Here is a 25,702-nt window from a genome sequence, read left to right on the forward strand (position 1 = left end):
TGTGTCCATGTGCATGGCCTGTGAGCTGCGTCCTGAGCAGCCCAGCCTTGGGCACAGACACCTCCTTGCTGAGTGGAGGTCTCTCAGCGTCGTGGCCTGACTTGGTTTTTCATTAGCTTTTGCTTCTAAGACTTCGCTCTGTTTATCTGTTTCCCATCTTACATTTCATCTCATACCTGATATAGGGCTTCTCTCTCAGTGCATACCTGCCCTGTGGGGTGCCCTGGGCTTGGTGTCACACCAGCACAGCCCTCCTTGGCTTGTCCTCCAGGTCCTGAGGTCAGGTGACATGCTGCTGAGCTGTTCAGGCTTGAGTGTAACCTTATGAAAGAGCAAACGACTGGCCACTGTAGCTCCATCACACACTGTTGAGATCTGGACTAGCTCTTGTGTGATGGTGGCTGTTGGAAACCATTGTTTTCTGCCAGGGTCTGTGGCTAGGTCTTTGTTGTCTGCCCACACATCTGCCCTCTGTATGGGGTTGGGGGAGGGCTGCTGCAGCCCCTTCCAAAGTGAGGACTTGCCATCCGCAGGTGCAGCTGTGAGGAGGAGCAAGGCAGGCCCTCCTGTACTTGCATTTAGTCAAGATTCTAGCGTTTCCTCGAGGTCTGACATGCTGACAGTAACATGCTTGTTCTGAAATACAGCCTGGAGCTCTTAAGGGCGAAGTGTTCACTCCCTAGCTCATCTAATACAGCCCTGTGCGCATGTCCTGTGGTGCTTGGTGGGAGGCAGCCTCGCCTGGTTCAGTGAGACCAAGTACCTGAATCTGTTCAGAGGATCTTCATGTGAGCTGGAAAAGCTTAGCATGTGAATATGAGTGGCCCCAGCCCTTTCTGAATGGTTCCTAGGAGATCACCTGATACTGCCTTAGGGTATCACAGAAATAAGCTGACATGCACAGTCACCCTTGAGCTTCAAATGCATTTCTAGGTCATGGCCTGGAACAGACATTCTTTAATAGAGAGCCTATTTGGGAATAAAAGGCTGCAGTATCCCAAAACTTCAGGAGCAATCTTTGCTTTTATACACTGTTGTTGTGTTTTTAGAAATGTAAATGTAATACTTGCTTCCTGCAAAAAATACTTGGGAAGTCAACATATAAAGAAGGAAATCACCATCTCAGGCTCAGGTTGGCCTGTTATTGGGGTCTCCCGGCCTGTACTGAATGCATATGCTCACTCTTTTGTACTTGGCGTCCCCAACTTCCCTGTTTCCAGTCGTGCACTCAGGTGCACTGCCTTGGAGAGAGCATGTCAGCTGGGCCGTGACGCCGGGTGAAAGGCGGCAGCATGGCGCGGGTGCTCTCGTCTCTGTGGTGCCCGGCGGCTTTGTCTGCTTTCTGTGCTGTGTGTTATGGGTTAGTACAGTCAGGGTTCTGTGGGGCGAGAGCCATATTGCTGTGTCGTAAGGGGCCCACTTACCCCATCACACAACCTTAGACCTTCATTTAGTTTCCAAAAGGAGCCGTGTTTAGCAATTGCAGATCCTGTTAGAGCTAACGAGTGGAGTGGCACAACCCTTAGGTGTGTCCTTGAATTGCTTCCCAGAGGGGCTTTGCTCCCAGACAGCTGAGTACAGAGGTCACAGCAGCTTGTGGGCCATTCGGGCTGCATCTTCATTCTCATTGACGCCACTCTCCTGTGGTCTCTGCAGCCGGGGGGTGAGTGTGTTACTGAATTGGCTCTGGGTGGAAGACTTCCCTGTGTCATTAGTAGAAGACTTTCATTCCTGGTCTTTTTGGGTTTTAGAGCTGGTGTGGAATCTTAGTACTCAGATGTCTCAAATTCTAATTCCTTTTCCTGAATTGGTTCCTGTTTATTAAAATGAAAATAGATTCATACCCCAGGCTAAAACTGTTAATGCCAGTAGGAAAACAAAACTCAGATGTGTTCTGAGAGTGTTAGCTGTCTCTTGGTACATTTCAGTGTATGTGGGGAGCATGTCTGAGGCCCATGGTTGGCTGCTAGGTGTCTTGTTCAGCACCTCAGCTGTTCTGATTGGGTTTCTCTTCTTTCCTAGGTGGATCTGCTGGAAATCGTGAACAAACAGTTTGTGCATGTTATTCTTGCCCCTGGGTCGTCATCTGAGGTGAGGGGTGGGTTCAAGACTGATTCTGGGTCTAGATTTTTTTTTAACATGCTTTTATTGATTTTAGGGAGAGGGATAGAGAGATGGACACATTGATGAGAGAGAAACATGGATCAGCTGCCTCCTGCACATCCCCTGCTCTGGGGATGGAGCCCACATCCCAGGCATGTGCCCTGACCAGGAATCAAACCGGGATCCTCTTGGTTCATGGGTGGTCGCTGAACCATTGAGCCACAGGTGTAGGTTTTTTTAAATGTAAAGTGTAGGTTTGTATTTTTCAGAGAAATGCCTCTTTGGTTTTGCCAGCTAACAGCAACCTGTGTTCATGTGACTGTTTATCTCGCTGACATTCTTTCAAGTAGACAGGAGCCCCGTATGACCCTGTACCGGGGACTGAATTTGCCAAGTCATATTTGAGAACCCCTAGGCAAGGTTTATGAGGCGAGAAGACTAAAAAGGCAAAAAGAAGGGACAAAGGCAGAATTTTATATTTTTATCTAAAACCTAAGGCCTGTGGTTTGTCGGCCAGAACAGAGGACACTTTTTCGGTTAGTGGACTTACCTGCAGAACTAGGCTCGACTTTGTAGAAAGTGGACTTGGTGAGAGAGGCAGTGGCTGTGGGGAGGGGCATCTTATGCCGCTCCAGTCTTGCTTCTACAGAGGTTTATGTGGTTTAACATTGGCAGCATTGACACCTTTGAGTGGAACCTGGAGACTGCTCCCAGGGAGCTGGGTAATCGATCCCCTCAACCAGACGGCAGTGGCCTACACCAGCAAGAGCGACAGGTGAGTAGACAGAGAGCTCCAGTCAGGGTATCTGGTTCCAGACAGAGAATGGTTTGGAGTGTGCTTTCTTGAAGCATACCACAGGCATCTGCTGTGATGAGAGAGTCATTGATTGGTTGCCTCCTGCACGCTAATATTTTAATATCTGTAGTAAGAAAATAGATTTATTAGCTCTGTTTTTATTGAGGAAAGAATTAATTGGAACCGTGTAGTCAGGCAGCCTTAAAAAAGTGGTACATTAGGCTGGGCAGGGCTTAGCTGTGAGGAGGCCATGCTGGGTCTGCTGGGGTGGCTGCCCTCCCTACCCCACAGGCCAACCCTGGGCAAAGATGGGCAGACCCACATGCATGGATGAGAGCCTTCAGAATTGGGGGAAGGTTTGATACCATGGACAGACTTCTAACACTTTTCTTTTTTGTTAATCCTCACCTAAGGATATTTTTTCCATTGATTTTTAGAGAAAATGGGAGGGGAGGGAGGAGATACATATATAGAGAGAGAAGCATAAATGTAAGAGATACACATCAACTGGTTGCCACCTGCACGTGCCCCAGCCAGGGCTGGGGATCGAACCTCCAACCCAGGTACATGCCTTTGATTGGGAATCGAACCCTTGACCCTTCGGTGTGTGGGCCGACTCTCTTACCACTGAGACACACCGGCCAGAGCAGGCTTTGACGAATTTTTAAAGAAACCACTCCCTTTGTGTGGCAAAAACAGTTCCAGAGTCATCGACTCTCTGTGGCCTGAAGGTTAATATTTATGGCCTTTCTCCTGATGAGTGGTTTTCTTGGGTTTTCTAGCTCTTTTTTGCGAAGCCTGGTGCCTGCCCTTCTCCTGGTTGGCATCCTCTATGCTTCAAGGAGGGGCTCGATGGGAGCTGGGCGTGGTGGGCAAGGAGGGGGCCTCTTCAGTGTTGGCAAGACCACAGCAGAGATCTTAAAGAACAACCTCGACATGTGGTTTGCAGATGTGGCTGGTTGTGAAGAAGCCAAGTTGGAGATTTTGGAGTTTGTGAATTTCCTCAAGAATCCCAAGCAGTACCAGAACTTAGGAGCCAAAATTCCAAAGGTATGGATTTCAGAAAAGATGGTACTACTCCAGCTCCAAGTCAAAGCCAGAGGTCCCTATGGTCCAGGGTTCATAGGTAGTTGACAACTTAGCCTTTTGTGATGATGTATTTTACTAATCACATTAGAGAGTGGAAATAGCATTTGCAGAGTAGAATACTGGAAATCCTCTCACCTGATTGACCTGAGACCACAGAGTTAATTTTTTTAAACTATAAGATAGTGGGGTCACAGGAGCAACGCACACCTGTCATTGGTGTGTTTATTTATTTTAAAAAATATATCTTTATTGCCCGACTGGGCGTGGCTCAGCGGTTGAGTGTTGACCTGGGATCCAGGCAATTGGGGTTCAATTCCTGGTCAGGGCACATGCCCGGGTTGTGGGCTCGATCAATGACTCTCTCATCATTGATGTTTCTCTCTCTCTCTCTCCCCCCTCCTTTCCTCTCTCTGAAATCAATAAAGATATATTTAAATATTTAAATATATTTATATATATATATATATCTTTATTGATTTCAGAAAGAAGGAAGAGGGAGAGAGAGAGAGAAACATCAATGATGAGAGAGTCATTGATCAGCTGTCTCCTGCACTCCCCCAACTGGGGATCGAGCCTGCAACCCCGGCATGTGCCCTGACCGGGAATCGAACCTCGATCTCCTGGATCCTAGGTGGACACTCAACCGCTGAGCCAAGCCTAGCTGGGCTGGTGTGTTTATTTTTAACTTAAATGTATGTCTTTCTGTGAGTTTGGTCCCAGTGGTCATGGTCCTTTGTTGAATGTCCTGCATAAACCATGAGTTGGTCACAGTTTTGTTTCTCTGAATTGCAGTGAGGACTTAGAAGCCATCTGAGTGCAGAATCTGTGTTCTCATGACTTTTTCCTACTCATTTAGTGTTTTTCACCTGCTCAATTTGACAGTTTTTTTTTTGTTTTTTTTTTAGCAATAAGCCTTCAAGTTAGCTTTTGAAGAAGCAATTTTCTTTACTCTTCTTGTACTAGTTTACATAATAACAACTTACATAACTAAAACAAGTACAACTCAAATAAACAGGTTTGGCATCAGATGCAGCTGCTTCTTGGAAAGCCCAGGACCAGCAGGTGTGGTGTGGGCATGGGCATGGGCATGGCTCAGGGTGTCCTTCAGTGGAAACTGAGCCTCATCCATTCTGGTTGCTGGCTTTGTCTCCTGGTGCCTCTTTGTGTCATGGACCCTTTGAGGGCTGGACAGAAACTGAATCCTTTCTCCAGAAAGAGTTGCATCTCATAAGAAGTTGATTCACAGATCTTTCAGGTTGTCTTGGGCTCTGGGCCAGGCTACAAGCTTTACTGTGGACAGCGCTCACCAGAGACCTTTGAGCAGCCCCAGCTCACCCCAGTTGGGCACCACTGTCAACATGAGATTAGAGGGCAGGCGGTGACATTTTTTTTTATAGTATGGTTAGTGTTGGGTGGAAAGCATGTGGGTGTGACAGGTGCAGAGGCCACCTTGTGCTCCTGTTGGAGCTTTGCCTGCAGGGAGCCCAGCTGCTGAACACCTTTGCTTTACCTTCAGCTGTTGCAGTGGGCACTTCTGTTTGCTTTCAGGATTTCTTTCAGGTGTTTGTATTGACTGGGGAAAACGGGTATGATGAAGGGAGTGGGTGGAGCATCCAGGCAACTGAGATAGTCCTCTCACCTTCAGGTGGTACCACCCCCCAGCCAGGCTGGGTTCGAGGGAGGGTCTCCCAGTTGGTGCTGAGGACACCAGGACCCAGGTGGCTGTCAGCCCTTCCCAGCGGGAAGTACAAGGACCCCCTGAAATGTCCTGCAGTGAATGTGGGCATATTCCCTGATTCACTGCCTGTTGTCTAGAAGAGTCTGCTCTGCCTGGGTCACATGACCGGCAGGGATGGAGAATTAAGAACATCCATGTGGTGGGCTGTGCTGCATCTGAATCCCACATTTGTGGTCACAGGGATATGGGGTGCCAGTGCCTTGTTACAGGTTTAAGTTCTGTGGCTCCCTCCACCTCACCTGTATGTGAGTATTTTTTTGTTCTTAAAGACTCAAAACCCTGGTGGTCTCTCTTTTGAAATAATTAGATATTAACTCACACCTCTGACCAGAATGGCGCAATATAAGCTCCCCCCCTTTAATATCTTCTCAATTCTCAGGCAGAATGGTAAGTCATAAGAGGAACACTGAGGTGTGTTACAAGAGCATGAATTAGTGATTTTAATCTTTAAGTGAGATAGAGAAAGGCAAGTCGTAGACCAGGAAACATGGGTGCCCCCACAGAGGTGCTGCCTTCACAGCTGAAGAAACGCTCATTGAGTCCAGAAAGCTAGTGAACCTGATGAGCTCACGGTGGCCTGAGATCTGGGGGGGCAGAGGTGTTGAAGGAAAACCTCAGCCTACAAGAGTAGTACATCTTCAGATGGGATTCTTGTTTGTCACTCCTTTCCTCTGGGTGCCTGTCTCCTTAAAGAACCAGGTGTCATCTTTGTGTTTCAGGGAGTCATGCTCACTGGTCCTCCCTGTACCGGCAAAACACTTCTTGCCAAAGTGACTGCTGGGGAGGCTAGTGTGCCTTTCATCACCGTGAATGGGTCGGAGTTCCTGGAGATGTTTGTTGATGTTGGGGCAGCAAGGGGAGGAGGATGTGCTCTTGTCCTTGAGTCGGACATCCCTGGGGTGGGGTGGGGCTCTGGTGTTGAGCACAGAGCGAGTCGCAGATGAGTGAGGCCCACCCAGGAAGGCAGAGGAGAGGGCTCACTCCTGTCTACCCATAGCAGAATGCTCTTCGTGTGCACTTCTGTTTCAGGTGTGGGACGTGTTTGCTATGGCCCGAAGAAATGCTCCTTGTATCTTGTTCGTTGATGAGATTGATGCAATTGGCAGGAAGTGAGGCCGTGGGCACTTTAGAGGCCAGAGCTCGAGCAGAACACCCTGAATCAGATACTTGTGGAGACGGATGGTGAGCGGACACAGCTGCTGAGAGCAGGCACCTCTGCCCTCACGTGACCTCCTCTAGCCTTTCATTTTGTAAACAGCTCCCTGGGTGAGAACCCTGATTATTCTGTTTCTAAGGAAGGCTGCTCCAAGGCAGACAGTGGAGAAAGCTGTGGTAGATCACCCCAGGTCCCCAGTGCTCACAGTAGGACCAGGGGGCTTATGCTCCCTGCCCCGCACTAGCAGGAGGGGCAGTGGGGATGAGGCGCCTGCGACTCTGGGGAGGTGGGCCAGCCGTAGCACAGGCGTGGGTGCCCACGGGTGCCCACCGGGTGGGGGAGGCAGCCCATGCTTTTCCCCTCTCAGCCTCCTGTGCTAAGATCTCTCCTTCCTCCCAGTCAAGAGCACTGCTCACTGATTCCACCTAAGTGTGTTTGGGAGCTTGTCAGGCCTGCTGAAGCTCCATGGGAAGTGGCTAGGCACTGATGCCAGTATTTGAATTTGGAGAAGCTTTTGCTGGACGTTTGGCAAGTTTTATGTTCACTTTGGCCTTAAGGCTGTGTTGGGGTCCCTGAGGCCACCCTCAGTTCAGCGACTTGCTGGGAGGACTCCCAGGATGCCATGGGTCATCCTACTCACATCCATAACTGTTTACAGTGACAGGACACAGCAAAACCAACACAGGGAAAAGGCACAGCTTCCCGTCCTCCCTGCACAGTCTCAGGGCCACTCACTTCCCCAGCAACTAGCGAGGACACAGTGGACTGGAGGCTGGTTGTGTGGCACCTCTACCCAGCCTGGCTCGAATCTCAGCCACCAGGAGGAAGGGAGGTGCTCAGCATAAACACACAGTTTACAAACAGCTTAGGTGTAGCATAGGGAGCCCTTCTTGTCAGGGCATGGCAGGTACTGTCCCCAAATTCCAGGCCCAGAGGCAGGGGGAGCACCTTGTAACAGGCCTTGTCAGGATGAACACTGTGCTAGTTCTTCACAGACCAAAACATCCCCAGAGTCTTTCATTGTCTCTAGGAATCAACAATAATTCATTAGATTTTTTTCTGTTCTGACATGTGGGGGGCTGACTGGACAGAACAGTCGTAGTGGGCACACTGCCTTCCTCCCCCCTCCCGCCTCTGCTGGGCATCCCCCTTCACTCCTGCCTCCCTCATGTGCACCAGTTCCTGGGCCCCGTGAGCCTGCCAGGATCTGGGTGGATGGAGACCTTGGCAGGTGGCCAGGGGCACTGACACGGTAGAGGGTTTCCCTTGGGAGAAACCAGAGGCTGGCAGGAACCAGTGATGAATCAGGATGGGGTCCGCACCTGAGACCAGGCCATGGGGATCCCAGTTACTCGTCTGTGGAGATAGGTCTTAGCTGGAGCAGTGGGGGACAGTGAGAACCGGAGTGTGGGCTGTTTGGTTCCTCCTGTGAACAGTTTGGGAGGGGCTTTCAGAGCCAGTCCTGGGCATGAGGTCTGCCCACCGCTGAGAGGCCACTGCAGTGTGTGTGCAGTGAGCAATAGGAACGGCAGAGCCAGTGTGGGGCTGCTGGGGTGGGCGGGGGCCTAGAAGGACAGATGGATGTGCAGGAGAAGGGCAGTGGGATATACTGTTGGGACCAGAGGGAGAGGAAAGACACCCAGGAAGATGGCTCACCCTCCTCTCTTGTGCCCAGGGTTCAACTCGGCCACCAATGTTGTGGTGCTGGCCAGTACTAACCGCCCCGACATCCTTGACCCTGCCCTGATGTGTCTGGCTGGTTCAACCTCCAGATTTACATTGGTGAGTGTGGTCGCTGGGTGAGTGTGGTCTTTGTGCTCTTGGTTAAAAGTTTGGTTAGATCATTAGCTGTGTATTTGGATGAAGTTTTGATTGAGATTTTGGAGGCACACAAACTCCCTCGGCTGCTGCTGGTTCCTATTTCTTTGTGATCCACTTTTGGGAATAAACAGACGTGGTTGAGTCTGCAGCCCATACAGGTGGGAGTGATGTGGCAGAATTGTATTCCTCGTCTCCTTTACGTGCAGTGTGCTAGAAACTGGAGAGACAGTCCATAAGAGCAGAGTCTGCCCTGCCCCTTTCCTCTGTGAGAACGTCGGTGTCTCTGGACCCATGCTCCCCTGCCGGCATTGTCTTTGCATTGTTGGGTCACAGCCCCGGGGATGGATTTGGTGTTGGCCAGAGACGGATTGCTCAGGAACGTGTTTTAAAGTGTTCAAGAGCCAAATGTGTACAACTTTTGGGTTATTTCTGCCATTGCTCTTGACTCCCATGGCCAGGAAGGTGCTGGAACCCCAGGCTGTCCTTGGGGTTTTGCGAGGTGGTGCAAGTGACTCTGCTGTGGCCGTCTCTTTTTGGAAGGCCCCCTGGCATCAAAGGCAGGTGTTCCATCTTCAAGGCGCACCTGCGCCCACTGAAATTAGACAAGAGCCTCAGAATGGAGCCCTTGGCGAGGAAGCTCGCAGCACGCACTCCTGGCTTCACAGGTGAGTGTTGGCTAGGCTGTGCTACTTGCCTTGGAGGGTTGTATGTAATTGGTGTCTGGTCATGCCATTGATCTGTCATGCCCATCTTTGTCTTTAAAACTTTGAATCTGTCGAGACTTAGCAGAAGCCTTGGAATTGATTAGCCCTAAAATGATCTGTACCCACGTGAATTTCTGTTTCAATTCTGTTTAGACTTGATATTTTTTACTGCATTATTCAAACTTATGTCTGAGGACAGACTCCCTGAAGTGAACAGCCAGGCTGCATTTCATGATCTTGGGATTAAGTTCCCAGCCTGGCAGCTCCCTTTGCTTGTCTCTCTTCCTTGTAATTAGAACCCAGGAGCCTGGTCTAGAAAGCTTGTTTTCCTGCCAGAGTAGTTTAAACACCAGGAGTCTAGGGCTTTTCCAGGGTGCTTCCCACCAGCTTCCCACCTACTCAGCAGCCCTTTGGAAGCCTCGTGTTTACTGCAGTGAGCCAGTAGCTTCTAGATTCTTTCCCTGCCACCCCAGAACACATTGCCATGGAACGTTGTCTTCCAGCCACTACAGTAGCTCTCTCCTTAGTGTCCTGCCCAGTGCAGGGCAAGGGCTGGGGTCAGGTGTACACAGGGGCGAGCATTTGTCACTTAAAGGCAATAAGGGGCAACTCCTCACCTGACCAGGCTGGCTTCTGAGGGACTGGTCTGCGTCCTGCCCAGAACATGCTTTCTCTTTCATTTTCTCCTTTGGGGCTCTGCTTCACACATCACTTACACACCAAAGTGAAAATACTGGAGTAGACCACCCAGACTTTGTCTTTTTCTCATCGACAACCTTCAACGCAGAAGTGGAGAAGCTGATCTTCGTGTGGAACTCAGGGCCCCTGAACACTCAAAACCATCTTGTAAAAGAACAGAGTGGAGACTCACACTTCTCTACTTTAGAACTTAGTGCAGGCTCCAGCAAACACCACTGGCTACAGGCACAACCACAGACATAGATCAATAGATGGAAGCCTGTACATGTGCTCAGTTAGTTTTGTCCAGAGTGTGAAGACCCTTCAGTGAGGAAAGAACAGGCTCTTCAACAAATGAGGCTGAGACAATTGGATGTCTACACACAAAAGAATGAAGTTGGACCCTAACACCGTACATAAAAGTTACTTCACTATAAAGCTCTTAGAAGAATATAAGGGGGGAAATCTTTATGATGTTGCTTTGGTAATGGTTTCTTAGATAGTATGCTGAAAACACAAATAACAAATGGAAAAATAAATTGGAGTTCTTCAGAATTAAAATATAGCGAGTGAAAGGACAGCCAACAGAGTGAAAGAAAATATTTGTAAATCATGCATCTGATAAGGGTCTGAAATCTCAAGTGTATAAAGAACTTTCACAGCTCAACAACAGAAAGAATCCAGTTTAAAAATGGGCAAATCCCGGCCGGGCGCGGCTCAGCGGTTGAGTGTCGACCTAGGATCCAGGCAGTTGGGGTTTGTTTCCCGGTCAGGGCACATGCCCAGGTTGCAGGCTTGATCCCCAGTCTGGGGTGTGCAGGAGGCAGCCGATCAATGACTCTCATCATTGATGTTTCTATATATCTCTCTCTCCCTCTCCTTTCCTCTCTCTGAAATCAATAAAGATATATTTAAAAAATAAATAAAAGTGGGCAAAGAATTGAGTAGACATTTTCTCAAAGATACACAAATGGCCAAAAAGCACATGAGGAGATGCTGAGTGCTGTTAGTCATTAGGAAAGCCCAAATCAGAACCACAGTGAGGTAAACCCCCTCACACCCACCAGGGTGGCTGTAAAAGACCGACAGAAGGAAAAGCTGGCAAGGGTTTGGAGACACGGAGCCTTTCTGTGCTGCCAGTGGGATGTGGAATAGCCTGGGTGTGGAGGTCAGTGTGGTGGTTCTCCAAAGAGTAGCACAGTCACCATGTGCCCTAGTAGCTTCACACCTAGGTATCTACACAGATGTTCATAGCAGCATTATCTGTAATCGCCCTATGTCCATCAACCCATGAATGGATAAACAAGAGGTATATATGTGTAATGGAACATGGATTTTATGTTAAATAAGTTATACCTTAGTAAGTTGTTTAACCAGAAAACTGGTTAAAAACAATGGTCATAACAGAACAGTTCCCGTTTCCTTCACGTGCTCACCTGGTTTCCCTCTGGTCTCTCTGCTGGAGGTTTTCCTGGGACAAAGCACACTGGGCACCAATCTGTCCTTTCCTGGGTCAGGTGCAGCCCTGATCACTGCCTGCCACCGGAGTCCTTCTGTGCAGCAGAAGCACTTTGAGCAGGCCATTGAGAGGGTCATTGGAGGTGAGCAGACATCCCTTGGAGGGGGTACTCACCCTGGGATCCAGTTTACTTTAGTACACAGGAACCTTGGACAGTTTTCCAAACCAGAATTTGGGACTTGGGATCTGCCAGCAACTTTCGTGCTTTTTCTAGAGCTACATTTAGAATCCCAAAGAGATGGGACTTCTGGGGCACTGAATTAGAACCAGGTGCTGGTGCTAAGGTGTGGCCGAGAGGAGCAAGATTTCCTGGACGCTTCCTGCGGGACTGTGCACTACAAGCAGCTGTGTTGTGTGTGCAGGTCCGGGTGTGTGTGTGGGGTCACCGCCTGGCCTCCCATCCTCAGATCAGCCACTTGGAGAACTAGTCAGTTGGGTAAGGGTCTCCTGAGTGCCTTCCCAGGGATGGAGATGAGGGTGTCCATGTGGCTAGCAGCTGTCCGTGGTCCAGCCCCAGGGCTCTGACAACCGCCAGGTGGCTGGTTGGCGATGCTGATCTGTCCTTGCTGAACTTGTTATTGACGTGAGACATGTTTAGAGAAGCAGAATATCAAATAACCCAAGGCCAGCACCCCAGCTTTGCTGGGTGTCCTGGTAGCTCTGGAGAGCTGGCCAGTCATAAAGCCGGGCTCGCCACACGTTTTCTGTCCCTTTGTGTCCTGTCACTTACCTGTCAGCTGGGTTGTAGGAGGCAGTTGGAATCTCTCTTTGTTCCCCCATGACTCAGGCATCACTTCTGTTCAGGCCACAGAAAGCAGCAGCGAATCCCATGGGCTGAAGGTGCCTCCTAAGGCAGCTGCTGTGCAGTGTGGGGACCTTCGGAGCTGGGGGAAGAAGGCGGCAGTGTCTGGTGCAGAGGGGCAGGTACCAGGCTGGGCTGAACACTGCGTGTAGAGCAGATAGGCTTCGGTATGCCCTGGCCCAACAGAGCTCTGACCACCCCGGACATGCCGAGTGCCCATGTCCAGCTGTCCGTTCCTCCTCTGCCTCTTAACTCCCCGGGAATTTGATTCCGGGCCTGGAGAAGACGCAGGTTCTGTTGCCAAGTGAGAAGATTATGGTAGCCTACCATGAGGCTGGACACATGGTGGTAGGCTGGTTCCTAGGGCATGTGGACCCCTTGCTGAAGGCCGGTCTCCCTGTCGTGTGTCTGTAGTGGGGCTTGGGGCCGCCTCTTCCCTTACTCAACCCTGGGCCCCTGGGCCTGAGTGTTCACTCTGTGGGTGTCTGTGCAGCTGGTGCTCATGTGGGCACCATACATTCAAGGAGTGCAATGGTATAGAATTTGTCAAAAGATTCCTCGGTGGGTGGATGGGCAGAGGGGAGTATTGGTTCCAGCCACCCGACACCCTAGAAGTTGGATGTTCAGTGCACCTCTCTCCTGAGCTCTGGGCCCAGCCAAATGACTCCTCTAGAACTTCCTCAGGACAGGCAGGATGCAGGGGTTTCCATGTTAACCCTCGGGGTGACCATGTCAATGTTGGGTCCAGGGGTCTCCTCCCCCACTTGAAAGACCAGCTGGCAGGGCTCTGCGTGGGGCCTGACAAAGGCACCGCCCCACCCGTTGCAGGTGTCGGTCATTCCCCGGGGCAGGGGGCTTGGCTTCGCCTAGTACTTGCCCAGAGAGCAGCACCTGTACGCTCGTGAGCAGCTCTTCGACCGCATGTGCACTATGCTGGCGGGCAGGGTGGCTGAGCAGCTGTTCTCTAGGCAGATCACCACAGGGGCCCAGGATGACTTGAGAAAAGTGACCCAGAGCGCCTACGCCCAGGTAAAGGGCAGTGACCCCAGTGGGGGGCTCCACATGGCCAAGTCCTGCCAGGCTCAGCCTTGGCTCCTTGCTGGCTCCCAGGTTGTGCAGTTTGGGATGAGTGAAAAGCTGGGCCAGGTGTCCTTCGATTTCCCAACAAGATGAGGTGCTGATGGAGAAGCCATACAGCGAGGCCACTGCCCAGCTCATTGATGAGGAAGTGTGATGCCTCATCCGGCTGCACACACGAGTGGACAATGGACCTTACACGGTGCCGGGAGCAGGTGGACAAGGTGTGTGTGGCTGGGTCCTGGGTGGGGCACACCCGTCCTCCTGGGCAGTACCTGCTGTCCTGGGAGGGGCCGAATGGATCCCTTCAGAGTGGCCTGATGGGCAGCTGTGGTTTGCAGGTGGGCAGGCCGCTGCTGGAGAGAGGTGCTAGAGAAGGTGGACATGGTGGAGCTGCTGGGCCCCCGGCCCTTCTCAGAGAAGTCCACCTACGAGGAGTCTGTGGAAGGCACTGGCAGCCTGAAGGAGGACATGGCCCTCGCTGAGGGGCTGAAGGGCTGGAACCAGGGGCAGGAGGGGGCGGGGAGCTCCGTGTGCAGGAGAGCCCAGCTTAGGATTCTGCTTCGAAAGCACTTCCAGGATCAGCAGAAAACAAAACTGATAACCGCACGTGGGTGTTTTAGCTAAGGGCTCTCTGAACCTCCCCTTGCTCTGTCCCTAGAGGACAGGGCCCTGGCAGCATGTCTTCCTGGGGGAGCCCCTAGTGCAAGACCCTCCTGGATCTTCAATGAGGTGGGCAGTGGGGCATTTGGTGGGTACAGCACCTCAGATATGAGTGTAGTGCCAGCCACCTTAGTTTTTCCAAGAGAGGAGGCTTTGGCTACCAGGGAGCACTTATGCCTCCTGGACCTCTGTGGGGGCAGGATCTTTACTTAGAGACTACAGATCCAGGGCACCTATCACTGATGTGTGACCCAAGTAAGCCACCCAGAGTGCAGCACAGCAGGCCCCAGTGGCTTCGGCTGCCGAAAACAGAGCACCCCCTGGTACACGCCCAAGCCCTGGGGACTGCTACAAAGGAGGAGACCCTAATCAGGCCTTAGGATGGGTGATGTTTTAATCCTACTTTCTGTAACTAGCCTGCAGCAGCAAGGATAGACATTGGGAGGAATGCCCAGTGGGTGGGTGGGTGGCAGGCTGCCCTTACAGGATTGGGTTTTCTTTTGTTAACCCTCGCCTGAGGATATTTTTTCCCCACTGCTTTTCAGAGAGAGTGGGAGAGAGGGAGAAACATTGATGTGAGAGACATCGATGGGTTGCCTCCAGGGCCAGGGATCAAGCCTGCAACAAGGTACATGCCCTTGGCTGGAATCGAACCCGGGACCCTTCAGTCCGTGGGCTGATGCTCTAATTACTGAGCCAAACCGGCCAGGGCCAGATTGGGTTTTAAGGGACATTCTTGACTGTGCCTGGTAAACGTCCCTGTGTTGCTGCTGATCGCATGTGGAGGGAGCGTTAGCATCCCCTGCCCCAATGTGGAAGGCAAACGCCTGCATTTCTCAGGCCTATTTTCCCTGGGGGACCTTCTAGCTGAGCACAGTGGACCTGCGTGCCCAGGGCACCTTCCTCTCCCCAGGATGTTTCAGTGGGGAACAGGTCAGGGAAGTTTTGCGTGGGAACAAAAAAGCAAGCTCACACGTTTATTTTAAAACCGATCTTGGACTTGCAGCCAGACCAGAAGCCTGTTCTGTCTCTAGCACATAAAAAGCAGTGTTGGGAGCAGCTGTGCCTGGTGCCCCTGAATTGGGGCCAGGGACTGTGCCCAGGTCCCCTCACACCCTCAACCCCCTCAGGCCAGGATGCCGGCTGGCGATGTGCACTAACAGGCTGTGGGGACAGCATGGGCGAGGGACTGGCAGAAGGTGACCCACCCCCAGCAGTCTGAGGCAGTCATGTCATATTTGGTGTTCTGAGCTAAAGAGGGTGGGCCTGGCTGTCTTGTAGGGACCAGGACAAGCAGGGTTTTAGGGCCTAGGAGGGGCCCCAGTGCTGGCACTGCTCCCTGGGTGGCCAGAAGGGGACAGGATTGCAATCAAGGTGGCAATTTTCAGGATTGACTCTTCCACCCTCGTACTTAGCTAGACCCCAGGAGCTGTCATCTACTCAGGTCCCCCCCCACCCAGCATCCACTTGGGAATCCTGTGACAGACAAGAGCACCAGTCCTGCAGACAGAAGTTTCCAGACGGCCCAGTCCACTCCTGTCTTGTCCCTGGGCACGTCAGCCCTGATCCAAGGATCAGGAAGGAATTGGACATAAGGCCAAGGGGCTGTGCTTGTGCTGGGTACCTCGAGACCCCAACCCACTACATCGAATTTCCTCAGGTCCCGGGGCTGGCTGGCCTAGTCCTCCTTGGGCCTCTCCACAGTGAGAAATGTGTCCACAATTGCTGGCTGCCGCTCAGGGTCGCCAAGGTGTGGCTTCTCACGGTTCTGCTCAGTCCTGGTACGAGTCCAGGATGGGGATCGCAGACAGCCGGGCCGGGACAGTGGGTGTAGGCCTGGTGGAAACGGGTAGGATCAGCATGGCCTGGGGTCCTGCATCTCCTGAAGCTACTGGGTTGGGCCCATGTGTGCCTCCCAACATGATGTCTGGCCATACATTGGGGTCCCCTGGGTACTTAGAAAATGTACCAGGCCACCGGCAATGAGGATATGTGTCTGGGTGCAGCCTGAGCTGTGTAGCCGAGGCCCCACCCAGAGAGCGAGCCTGGCTAGGAGCAGATGACCACCCCCTTGCTCCCCAGAGTGTAGGCTCACAGAGCTGGGGTCTGATCACCCCACCCCAGACCCCGCCTGCATGGGGTTTGAGCAGGGAGAGAGGAATGTCTCTGAGCCCACACACCCCACTGTCTGCCTTGCCATTTCTGAGGCTTTTGGGGTCTTGGGCCAAGGACATTTCCTCAGGAACCAAGGGGAAACCAAGTCAGGCTGAGCTGAGGAGGGGCTCAGGGTGGGTGAATGGCAACCCCTCTGTGCTCAGCTTAAGTTATAATTTAAAAAAATAAATTTTTAATCCTCACCTGAGTACATGTTCATTGATTTTTAGAGAGAAGGAAAGGGGGAGAGGGAGAGAGAGAGAGAGGAAAGGGGGAGGAGGGAAGAGAAACATCAATGTGAAAGAGAAACATCTGTCAGCTGCCTCTCCCAAATGCCCTGACCAGGCCAGGGCTCAAACCCGAACAAAACCTAGGTATGTGCCCTGACTGGGAATTAAAACTACGACCCTTCAGTGTCGGGACGACGGTCCGACCAACTGAGCCACACTGGGCAAGGCTTAACTTGTGATTAAGTTTAGTAAATTCTACCTTCAATAGGTTTGTGGCTTGGGCCTCTTTGTGGTTGAAAAGCAGAATTGAGGAGGGGTAGTGGTAACAGGAGATATAGATACATAGAATGCAGAGATGTTGAGTAAAATCGTGCCTTGGTGGCAAATACTTAAACACACAATCAAGATAAAATTATTTTTAAAAATAGGGGATGGCAGGGAGCAGTGTTTAGTGGTCTTGGGCCCCAGGACCGCTCCGCAATGCCCACCGCATCCCGATGCCAGCCTCACCTGCTGGCGATCCACCAGTCAGGTTCTCATCATCGGAGTCAACAAAGACCTCGGCCAGCTCCTGGTCGGACATGTCGGTCAGCTCGGTGAGGTCCAGGAGGTCAAAGTGCACCTCCAGGGAGGACACGCTGCTGAGGGGCTCTGGGGGCAGGGGGCTTGTCACTGGTGCAGTTGCTCCATGAGGCCCCCCTCCCCCATGAGGCCCAAGGAAGAACCAGAGCTCTGAGTAAAGCCCAACAGGGCTCCAATAAGATGGGACAGCCAGACCCCCAACTCTGCTCCCCACATTCAGGACCAAACACCTTCTAGGGGCCCCCACTTACAGATGGTACACCTGAGGCCCAGCGAGCCAAAGCTGAAAGCTCAGTGCTTGGGGCATTGGGGGACTGTTTGGACAGGATGTAGCCCTGATCCCCACTCCCCGGGGGGTCACAGGTCCCATGGAACATGCCAGGCAGCTCCAGAATACTTACGCCTCCTTTCTGTGACCTGCAGGAGCCCAGGTGCCGGTATCGGGATTCCCACCTCCTCCTCCTCAGCCACAGGCAAGTGGCAGCTGTCCCCTGTCCCAGGGGCTGGGGCATCCAGGGCAGCCTGTGGTACCTCAACCTCCTTTACTATTTCTGCAAAAGACAAAATGTGTTACCTGGGAGGACACATGGGCTGTTACCCCCCCAGGACACGGCGGGGAGGACTTTAGAAGTTGGCTCATGGGCCCTCTGAGGTGCTGGGCAGTGCTCAGGGCGGCCTCAGGCCAGGATCCCAGACTAGGGTCAGGGCTTCTCTGAGGAAGCTGCTCCTCTCCCGTGTGTGGTGGCCTCCAGACCCTGGCCCTGAGGGTCTGAGTTTGAACGCAGGCCATGCAGGTCTCACGGGGACTTCTTTGCTGGTCCCTTTGCTTGTCCATTCTCTGTGGACTGACTGCTTTGAAAGAACCGAAGTTGTGTCTGAATTCAACACAATACATTCTCATAGGGAGTTACAGAACAGGGTTGGGGTGGGGGTCAGTAGACCCCCTCGCCACCCACCACACCTCATGATTGGGAGAATGTTCTTTCAGGGTTTTTCTATGCAAACTTATTGAAAAGTGCAATTCTCATTTTTCATATTTATTTTTTGTGAGATGAGAGCAGGAGGCCCCTTGGGACGTGCTTGGAGATGGGAACACAGGAGCAGTGGCTCTCACATCTACCAGCTCCTCCTGCAGAATGTCCTGGAGCCCTGCCCACACATTCCCCTGGGACCCCACAGCCTAGCAGGTAAACTCCAGTGAACCAGCCCCAGGGCCCCTCAGCCCTGCCCTGCAAAGCCTCGGGTGAATGCCGAGAGCCTGAGTGGATGAAGCCCCAGGAGCAGCTGCCTTGAGCGTCGCGACAAGGGGGGCCCAGCTGGGGCTCCCAGTGCTAACAGCTGCCTGTGAGGGGTGGGCTGTCCCCCTCAACTGTGGTCAGCAGCCTGGACGCCACCATGTGGACATCAATTTACAGCCACAGAGCTGGGCAGTGCACCCTGGCCTCCTCTAGGCGGGCACCACCCTCCCTGAATGTGGCTGAGGGAAGGTGGACCTGCTAGCCTGTCAAGGTTTGCACCCTACTGTCATCACATGGGCTGGTCAGGCTGGATGGGGGCCCAGGATCCGGTTTCCACCTTTGCTGCATTTGGAGCTTGGCTTCTGAGCATCCTTAGAAGGTAGAATTACACTTGCCCCTGTCCTAGCCCTCCCAGCCTGGCAAGGACACCTTCCCCCCAGAGGGATTTGGACCCTGCTCTGAGCTGGGGAAGTGGGTCAAGGAAGCCCTAGTGGGGGGGCTTACTCTGCAGGATACTGCTTTGTCTCCTCAGGAGGAGGGGTGTCATGGGTATAAGTGTGACAGGAATGGACTTGTGTCTTGGCTGGTGACAATTCTGAGACACTTCCACACACATGGCTTGGGGTGGTAGTGACTCCTGGGCTGTTAGAGCCTCCAAACGGAGCAGGAAGCTCTGGGGTAATAACAGAAGTGACAGCGGCTCATGGTGTTCTCATACTTGGTCTGTGCCAGGCACTGCCCAACAGTCTGAGGGAGGGATGTTGGGTGCAGTTTTAGAGAGTGGCTCAGCTTGTCCCAGGCACACAGCACAGGGGATGAGAGGGTCTGAGCTCAGCACCAGCTGCTGGCCTGCATTCCTAGGTCATGGCGCAGGGCTGAGAACAGGGTCCAAAGGAGGGAGGAGAGACCCCCTGACGTGTGCCCATAGGGAAGCTGGAATTGCTCCCTGGGCCCCACCCAGGCAGAAGTGGACTTCTGAAAGACAGAGGGATAGAGGCGGGGTCTCTGCTCACATCTGCCCTGTCCCTCTGTTGCTGGATGGGGCCCCTCCTCTAGGCAAGATAGCATTCATTTATTCATTCATTCATTCATTCATTCATTCATTCATTCATTCATTCATTCTTCAATCCAGCAAAGGTTTCCTGAGTGCACACTCTGCGCCAGGGCCACAGCATGAACAAAGCAGATGATTCCACCCTCTTGAGGACGGGAGGTGCTGGGGAGAGGTAGGGGCAGTTCTGTTGGGGGCAGGGGTCTGAAGGTGGGTGCGAGCTGTGCCATACCTGAGGAGTCAGGGCAAGGGCCAAGGGACATAAGCAAGGGTGCATCGTGCAGACGTTGACTGCTGCTCTGAGCTGGGGGAAGCTGCTGGAAGGTTTGGGCTGAGAGAGGCAGCATCTACTAGCACTTTTAAGAGAAAGATGCTAAGATAGGGGGTGGGGTGGGGGGAACCAGCAGGATTTCAGCCAAACAGCACACTCTTGCCCCATCTTTCAGGGAAGGGACACTGGGAAATTAGATATGCCTCTTTATAGATAGTGGGAGCCAGGAGCCTGGGACAGACCCCACAGGCACCGTGGCCTATTGCACTAACCATAAGAAGCACATTTCATCAAATTCCAACATCCCTGAAACAGCAAAGCATCTATGTGTCTTAGAGTCAATGGGATACAGTGTGTGTCTAGTCTTTGAGTATTTTCCATCTCCCTTTGGCAGTGACCTGGTCTCTATAAATCCTGGTACCCTGGCCTGTGTCAAAGCTGGGGGCGGGGGGAGAAAAAGATGTAGCTTCTGCCATCAAGTGACCTTTTGGCTAGAAGAATGTGATGGAAAAGGAAATTCAGAGTCAGAGTGCCATGGTAGATGCCAGGGACAGAGGGGCCCCCAGGAAGGAGCAGGACTGATCCTGGCATGTTTAGTGGGGCGGCCACGGTGGAAGAGAGTCCAACTGTTAAACGTCATCACTGCATGTCCAGCAATTCCACTCTGACTCTTAAACCCAAAAGAACTGAAAGCACATGTTCACACAAGCACCAGTGTTCACAGCAGCACTATCCACAGTAGGCAAAGTGAAACCAAACTCAAATGTCCATCAACAGATGATAGGCCCGGCCGGGCGTGGCTCAGTGACTCAGTGGCTGAGTGTCGACCTAGGATCCAGGCGATTGGGGTTCGATTCCCGGTCAGGGCACATGCCCGGGTTGCGGGCTAGGCAGCCGATCAATGACTCTCTCATCACTGATGTTTCTATCCCTCCCTCTCCCTTCCTCTCTCTGAAATCAGTAAAGACATATTTTAAAAAACACAACAAAACAGATGATGGACAAACCGAATGAGGCCCACCCACCAATGGGATACTACTCCGCCACAGAAAAGAACGGAGCTCTGACACCTGCTACCACATGGGTGAGCCCTGAAACATTACGGTGAGTGCAAGAAGCCAGACACAAAAGGCCACGTATGACACCATTTATGCAGATGTCTAGAACAGGCAAGTCCATAGAGTAGAAAAGTAAATTAAAGCCCTGGCCAGCGTTAGTGGTTAGAGCAGCCCAAGCACCAGAGGGTCTTGTGTTAGATTCCTGGTCAAGGGCACATATCTGGGTTGCAGTTTTGATCCCTGCCCCTGGTTGGGAGGCGGCCGATTGATGTGTCTCTCTCACGTCGATGTCTCTCTCTCTTCACTTTCTCCCTCCCTCCCCCCTCCCGCCCACTCTCTCTGAAAATCAATGGAAAAAAATATCCTTGGGTGAGGCTTAACAACAACAGTATATTAAGAAGACAAAGAGTAGACTGGGGGCTGGGGTGTGTGGAATGTGCAGAAACTGCTAATGTGTACACGGTTTCTGTGGGGGTGATGAAAATATTCTAAAATTAGATGCTGCTGCCCGGTTGGTGTGGCTCAGTGGTCGAGCACAGACACATGATCCAGAAGATCGAGGTTCGATTCCCGGTCCGGGCGCATGGAGGCGTGCAGGGGGCAGCCAGCCAATCAATGGCTCTCATCATTGATGTTTCTGTCTATCCATCCCTCTCCGAAATCAATAAAAACTTATTTTTTAAAAAATCTCAAAGTTTAAAAAATAAAATTAGATGCTGGTGATGATTGCACAACTTTGTGAATACAGATGCTCCTTGGCTTATGATGGCTAATGATAAACTCATCATAAGTTGAAAATATTGTAAGTCAAAAATGCATTTAAGACACCTAATGTACTGAACATCATAGCTTCATCCAGATCACCTCAAACATGCTCAGAGGAACATATACATTAGCCTACAGCTGCCCAGCACAAGAGACAGTATTATACTGCTAGTTCAGAAAATATCAAAATTGGACATTCAAAGTACAGTTTCTACTGAATTATTATTGCTGACTGCCATCGTAAAGTCAAAATATTAAGTTGAACCATCTTAAGTTGAGGTCATCTGTATACTAACAACACTAAATTGTACACTTTAAAAGGGTGATTTTTAGGACTCGACATATCTTAATTTTTTAAAGTCCTCAATGGAAACAAAGTTTGATTTTGGCTGGAGTCGAAGGGCAAAACATTTGCTGTGCACCTACTACTCACCAGGCACCTGGCTCGGAGGCTGGGGTTGGGTGTGAGCTCCAGGGTCTGGGCTTGATCCTAGCAGCAGTAGGTGCACCCTAAATGTCTGTTGGATGAATGAGCCCAGGACCCCCTGCCATAGTTAATAAGGGGCGGTCTGACCCATCAGTCTGGTCCCTGGAGGGTGAAAGGACACGTTCCACAGGTCAGGCTCACTGCTCTTCCTGGGGTACCAGCAAAGCAGTAACCTCACTGGCAGGCACGAAGTGGGGTGCTTGGCAGCCTGACTGAGCTGCAAGCTGGGTTGCTCAGGCCAGGGCAGAGGCGAGCTAGTGTTTCTGATGCCTCAGGACAGCTCCCTGTGGTGAGACTAAAGTTGGGGTGCCATAGTCTACCCCCCACCCGGGGCTGATTGCTGATGTGAGTAGAGCAGCATACCTTGTGTTATGCTGTTGACCTATTTTCCAGCACAACTGTGCAGAGAGCTTGGCCCAAATTACGAGTTCCCTGCTGTGTGTCAGGGCCTTGCTCCTACGTGGAGGAGGCCCTCTGCAGGTGCCCATGAGCAATCAAGTGAAGTAATGAAGTGAATGAATGCCATAAAAACAAATGGCTTCAGAGAGGGAGAGATGGTCACAGAGGTGGTGTACCAACACCCATTTCCCCAGCCCCTTGTCCCTAGACTCAGTACCCCTCCTTCTAGCCCGTCCAGGCTCAGTCTCTCTCTTGCCCTGTGGGGTGGGCTAGAACCCTGGTTTCCCAAAGGCAACAGCTGGGGCCCCTCAAGAAGTACACTCCCCACCACATTCCTTACACCTCTCACCTCCGTGTCTGCATCCTTTGAGGATTAAGATATTGTTAATTCGTTTAGGTCCAAGATGGGATTTGAATTATGCTTTATAAAAACCTTATCTTTCAGAGGTAATTTCAGAAACAACTGTAGATGAAATTTGTCTGGATTTGCTACAAATTACTGCTGAAGAGAGGAGGTTGGTGGGGTCTGGTTGAGCAGGCAGGAGGTGGCAGTCAGGGCCTCTCCCTACTGTTTTCTCTCCTTTTGTGTGTGCTCCACACTGTACAAAATAAAGTTTACAAAAGTCCGTGAACTGAGAGTGACAGTCACAGCCACCAACCCGTGACCTGGTGAGATCCCATGGAGTGGGCATCACCAGGGCTGTGCAGGCAGGAAATAGCTCTGGGATTACAGCAGGTGCTGAGTGTTGCCCCAGCCCATGGGGCCTGCACAGGACAGGCACCTGGTAAATACGTCTGTGCACCGAATGACTTAATCTGAGGCATCTAGTGAGATTCAGAAATTGAAGGGTGGTTAAGCTCGGCCGCCACAGCCCTGCAGGGGGAGAGGGGCTGTCCCCGAGGGCCTGGCTGCTTCGCCCACATCTCACACCCTGTGCTCCCCAGCCCTTGCTCTCAAAGCCTCCATTCACATCCCCACAAAGCTGCCACTGGGAAGGGGGGCGGCTGTCCTGGGGCTGTCAGTTTTGAGAAAAGGCTGGATCCCTCCCACAAATAAAAAACAAAGGAAACCCACACCGGCCAGCCCCTGGGTGTGTGCGGCGCTTGCAGGAAGGGTAACAAGGGTCCCTGGCAACCCTGGGGCATGAACCTGCCCAACGACGGACTGCAGACAGAAGCATGGACCCACCGCTCCCGAACACCTCCCGGGCCAGCAGTCTGGTTCCAGAGGCGGCCACCGGTGCCGCGGGGGACCCCCAGCGGGTCCCTGTGTGGTCAGGGAGTGGCTCCCCCGAATGGGACCTCCGGGAAACCAAGGTGCACCTGGGGCCTGGTCGCGGCGGAGGAAGAGCCCTGCGTTCGCTGCCTAGTTCCTAGGCGGATGCTTCCTGAAAGGGCTTGAGAGGAGGTCCCGTTTTCCTTCCACTCCGGCAGGACAGAGGAGGGGCTGCGAGCAGGGCTCACTGCGCGCACACCTGCCCCTGGGCCTCGCCCGCGCCCGCGCGCCCTTCCCCGAGGCGGTGCGCTCCGAGGCCAGGCTCGGCCCGGCGCTCGACGGGGCTGCGGCCGCGCCCCGCCCGCCCCGGAGCCGCCGCCGGGGCGAACAAAGCAGGCGCGCCCCAGCCTCCCCGCCCGGACCCCAAGCACCGGCCCCGGCGCCCCATCCCTGACCCCGGGTCCGCGGCTCGGCCGCGAAGGGCGCAGACGAGACTCTGGGCTGCCCACCGGAAGCTCGCCGGGCTCGGTGCCCAGCGCCGGGGGCGAGGGGGCGCGGGCGGTCGGGGCGCCCCGGCCCGGGGGCGAGGGGGCGGGGGCGGCTGTTTCGGGGGCGCCCCGGCCCGGCCCGGGGCGGCCCCAGGTCTGCGCGGCCTCGGCGGCGGCGCGGGCCCTGCACAAGGGTGTGCAGCTCGCTGCGGAGAAGGCGCCGCTGGGGCTCCTGGGGCCAGGGGCGCACTCACCTCCCGGGCGGGCGCTCTCTGGGGGCTCCATGCAGCCCGCGGCGTCGCCCGGCCCAGGCGGCCCTGCAGCGGCGGCGGCTCGGCCCCGGCTCCCGGCCCCGGCTCCCGGCTCCGGCTCCGGCTCCCGGCTCCCGGCGCAGCGCGTCGGGCAGCAGCCCGGGGACCGCGGCGGCGGGGAGGAGCCCGCGGGGCGGGGCGCGCAGCTGCTGCGGGGCCCCCGCCGCCCCATCCTCCCCCAGCCCCGCAGCACAGGTGCGGCCCCGCCCGGCCCGCGCGCGCCCCCTGTCGGCCCGCGGCCCCGCGCCCGCTCCTGCGCAGCCGCCCGCGTTCCCCGCGTCCGCTCACCCAGGTACGCGTGGGCGCCGGCCAAGACCCCGCGCCGCGCGCAGGAGGCGAGAACGGAGCCAGGCCCCGGGCCCTGCAGAGCCGCAGGCTGTGATAAGTGCTGTGCGGAAACACTGGGGGTGGAGAGGGGGCGAGAGCGCTTAAGGGCGAGACTGGGGGGTCCCGAGCGGGGGGTGGGAGATGAGGAGGGGGCCCGGCGGGGGCGGGGCGCTCCGGGAAGCGGGCTCGCCGGGAGCGCAGATTGGCTCACTCAAGCCCCACCTCCCTGCTGCGGGCGGGACCGATCGGGACCGCTCCGCCCGGCGCCCGAATCTAAGCCCGAGGCCTGCACTGTCACAAAACCAAATCAAACCAAACCAAAGAAAAGCATCAGAGAGAAAGGGTTAGTTCCCAGCTAGGAGCGGAAAAGGCTTCCAGAGGAGGGAGGTGGGTGGGACCTTGGTGTCTGCAGGCGAGGGCGCACTCAAGGGCAGGTGGTTCATTCAGCATCCGTCGGGTCCCCCGAGCCTCGCTGCCAGCCCACCTCCTGTCACTCCGAGCCCCAGGCCTTTGAGACTCAGGCAGTCGGGGAGCCAGGCTAATCGTTCCCATTCTTCTTTAGTTTACAAAACAAACAAAACCAAAAACTGCTCTTTAAAACCGTCTAAAATGATTTCATGACCACTAGGACTAACCCCTATAGTTTGCAAGCCACTGGTCTCTGTGCCACCCCAAGGGGCAGAGAATTTGGCTTCTCAGGGACAGAGCTGAACTCCAGGGTGGGCGGTGTGGGCAGCACAGGGGTTGCTCCAAGTGAGCTGGGGTGGCAGATCGCATTTTCTCCAGATGGTCCCAGCAATATTCCTTATTCCACATGTCTGCTGGCACCTCCTACTTCAACCAAGACACTCCCCATCTTATCTCTTCTTGAAGCATGGCAAGGTGTGTGACTGCTCCGGCCAGTAGCATGTGGCTGAAGGCTTGCTCTGTGACTTCCAAGGCCGGGTCATAAGGAGGACTCAGCTCTTACTCAGAAGGC

At 53.5% G+C, this 25,702-nt stretch overlaps 2 protein-coding genes across 2 annotated transcripts; one reads left to right on the forward strand and one right to left on the reverse strand.

Annotated features, from left to right (window-relative positions):
* Positions 1-1,292: 1,292 nt before the first annotated feature.
* LOC308548071 (mitochondrial inner membrane m-AAA protease component AFG3L1-like) lies at positions 1,293-11,405 on the forward strand (the record flags this gene model as incomplete). Its single annotated transcript, XM_081119079.1, has 8 exons — positions 1,293-1,301; positions 2,023-2,091; positions 2,847-2,878; positions 3,682-3,949; positions 6,857-6,908; positions 8,558-8,664; positions 9,244-9,368; positions 10,133-11,405. 8 exons carry the CDS (start codon positions 1,293-1,295, stop codon positions 10,347-10,349), a joined length of 879 nt encoding a protein of 292 aa, XP_080975205.1. The 3' UTR covers positions 10,350-11,405.
* A 3,704-nt stretch (positions 11,406-15,109) lies between these two features.
* On the reverse strand, positions 15,110-24,452 carry DBNDD1 (dysbindin domain containing 1). The gene is made up of 4 exons (XM_081119414.1): positions 24,340-24,452; positions 17,514-17,663; positions 17,041-17,181; positions 15,110-15,982 (listed from the first exon to the last, which is right to left on the reverse strand). The coding sequence occupies exons 1-4, from the start codon at positions 24,368-24,370 to the stop codon at positions 15,825-15,827; spliced, it is 480 nt and encodes a 159-aa protein (XP_080975540.1). The 5' UTR covers positions 24,371-24,452; the 3' UTR covers positions 15,110-15,824.
* Positions 24,453-25,702: the final 1,250 nt, after the last annotated feature.

Source organism: Miniopterus schreibersii (assembly GCF_964146895.1).
Source record: "Miniopterus schreibersii genome assembly, chromosome: 18".
Lineage (NCBI taxonomy): Eukaryota > Metazoa > Chordata > Mammalia > Chiroptera > Miniopteridae > Miniopterus > Miniopterus schreibersii.

What these genes read in the sequence shown, in the direction of transcription:
- DBNDD1 (XM_081119414.1), bottom strand. Translation starts at nt 24,370, where the DNA reads ATGGAGCCCCCAGAGAGCGCCCGCCCGGGAG. An exon ending in GCAGGTCACAGAAAGGAGGC is followed by an intron (nt 17,182 to 17,513) that starts GTAAGTATTCTG and finishes CCCTGCCCCCAG; the next exon opens with AGCCCCTCAGCAGCGTGTCC. An exon ending in GACTGGTGGATCGCCAGCAG is followed by an intron (nt 15,983 to 17,040) that starts GTGAGGCTGGCA and finishes CGTTTCCACCAG; the next exon opens with GCCTACACCCACTGTCCCGG.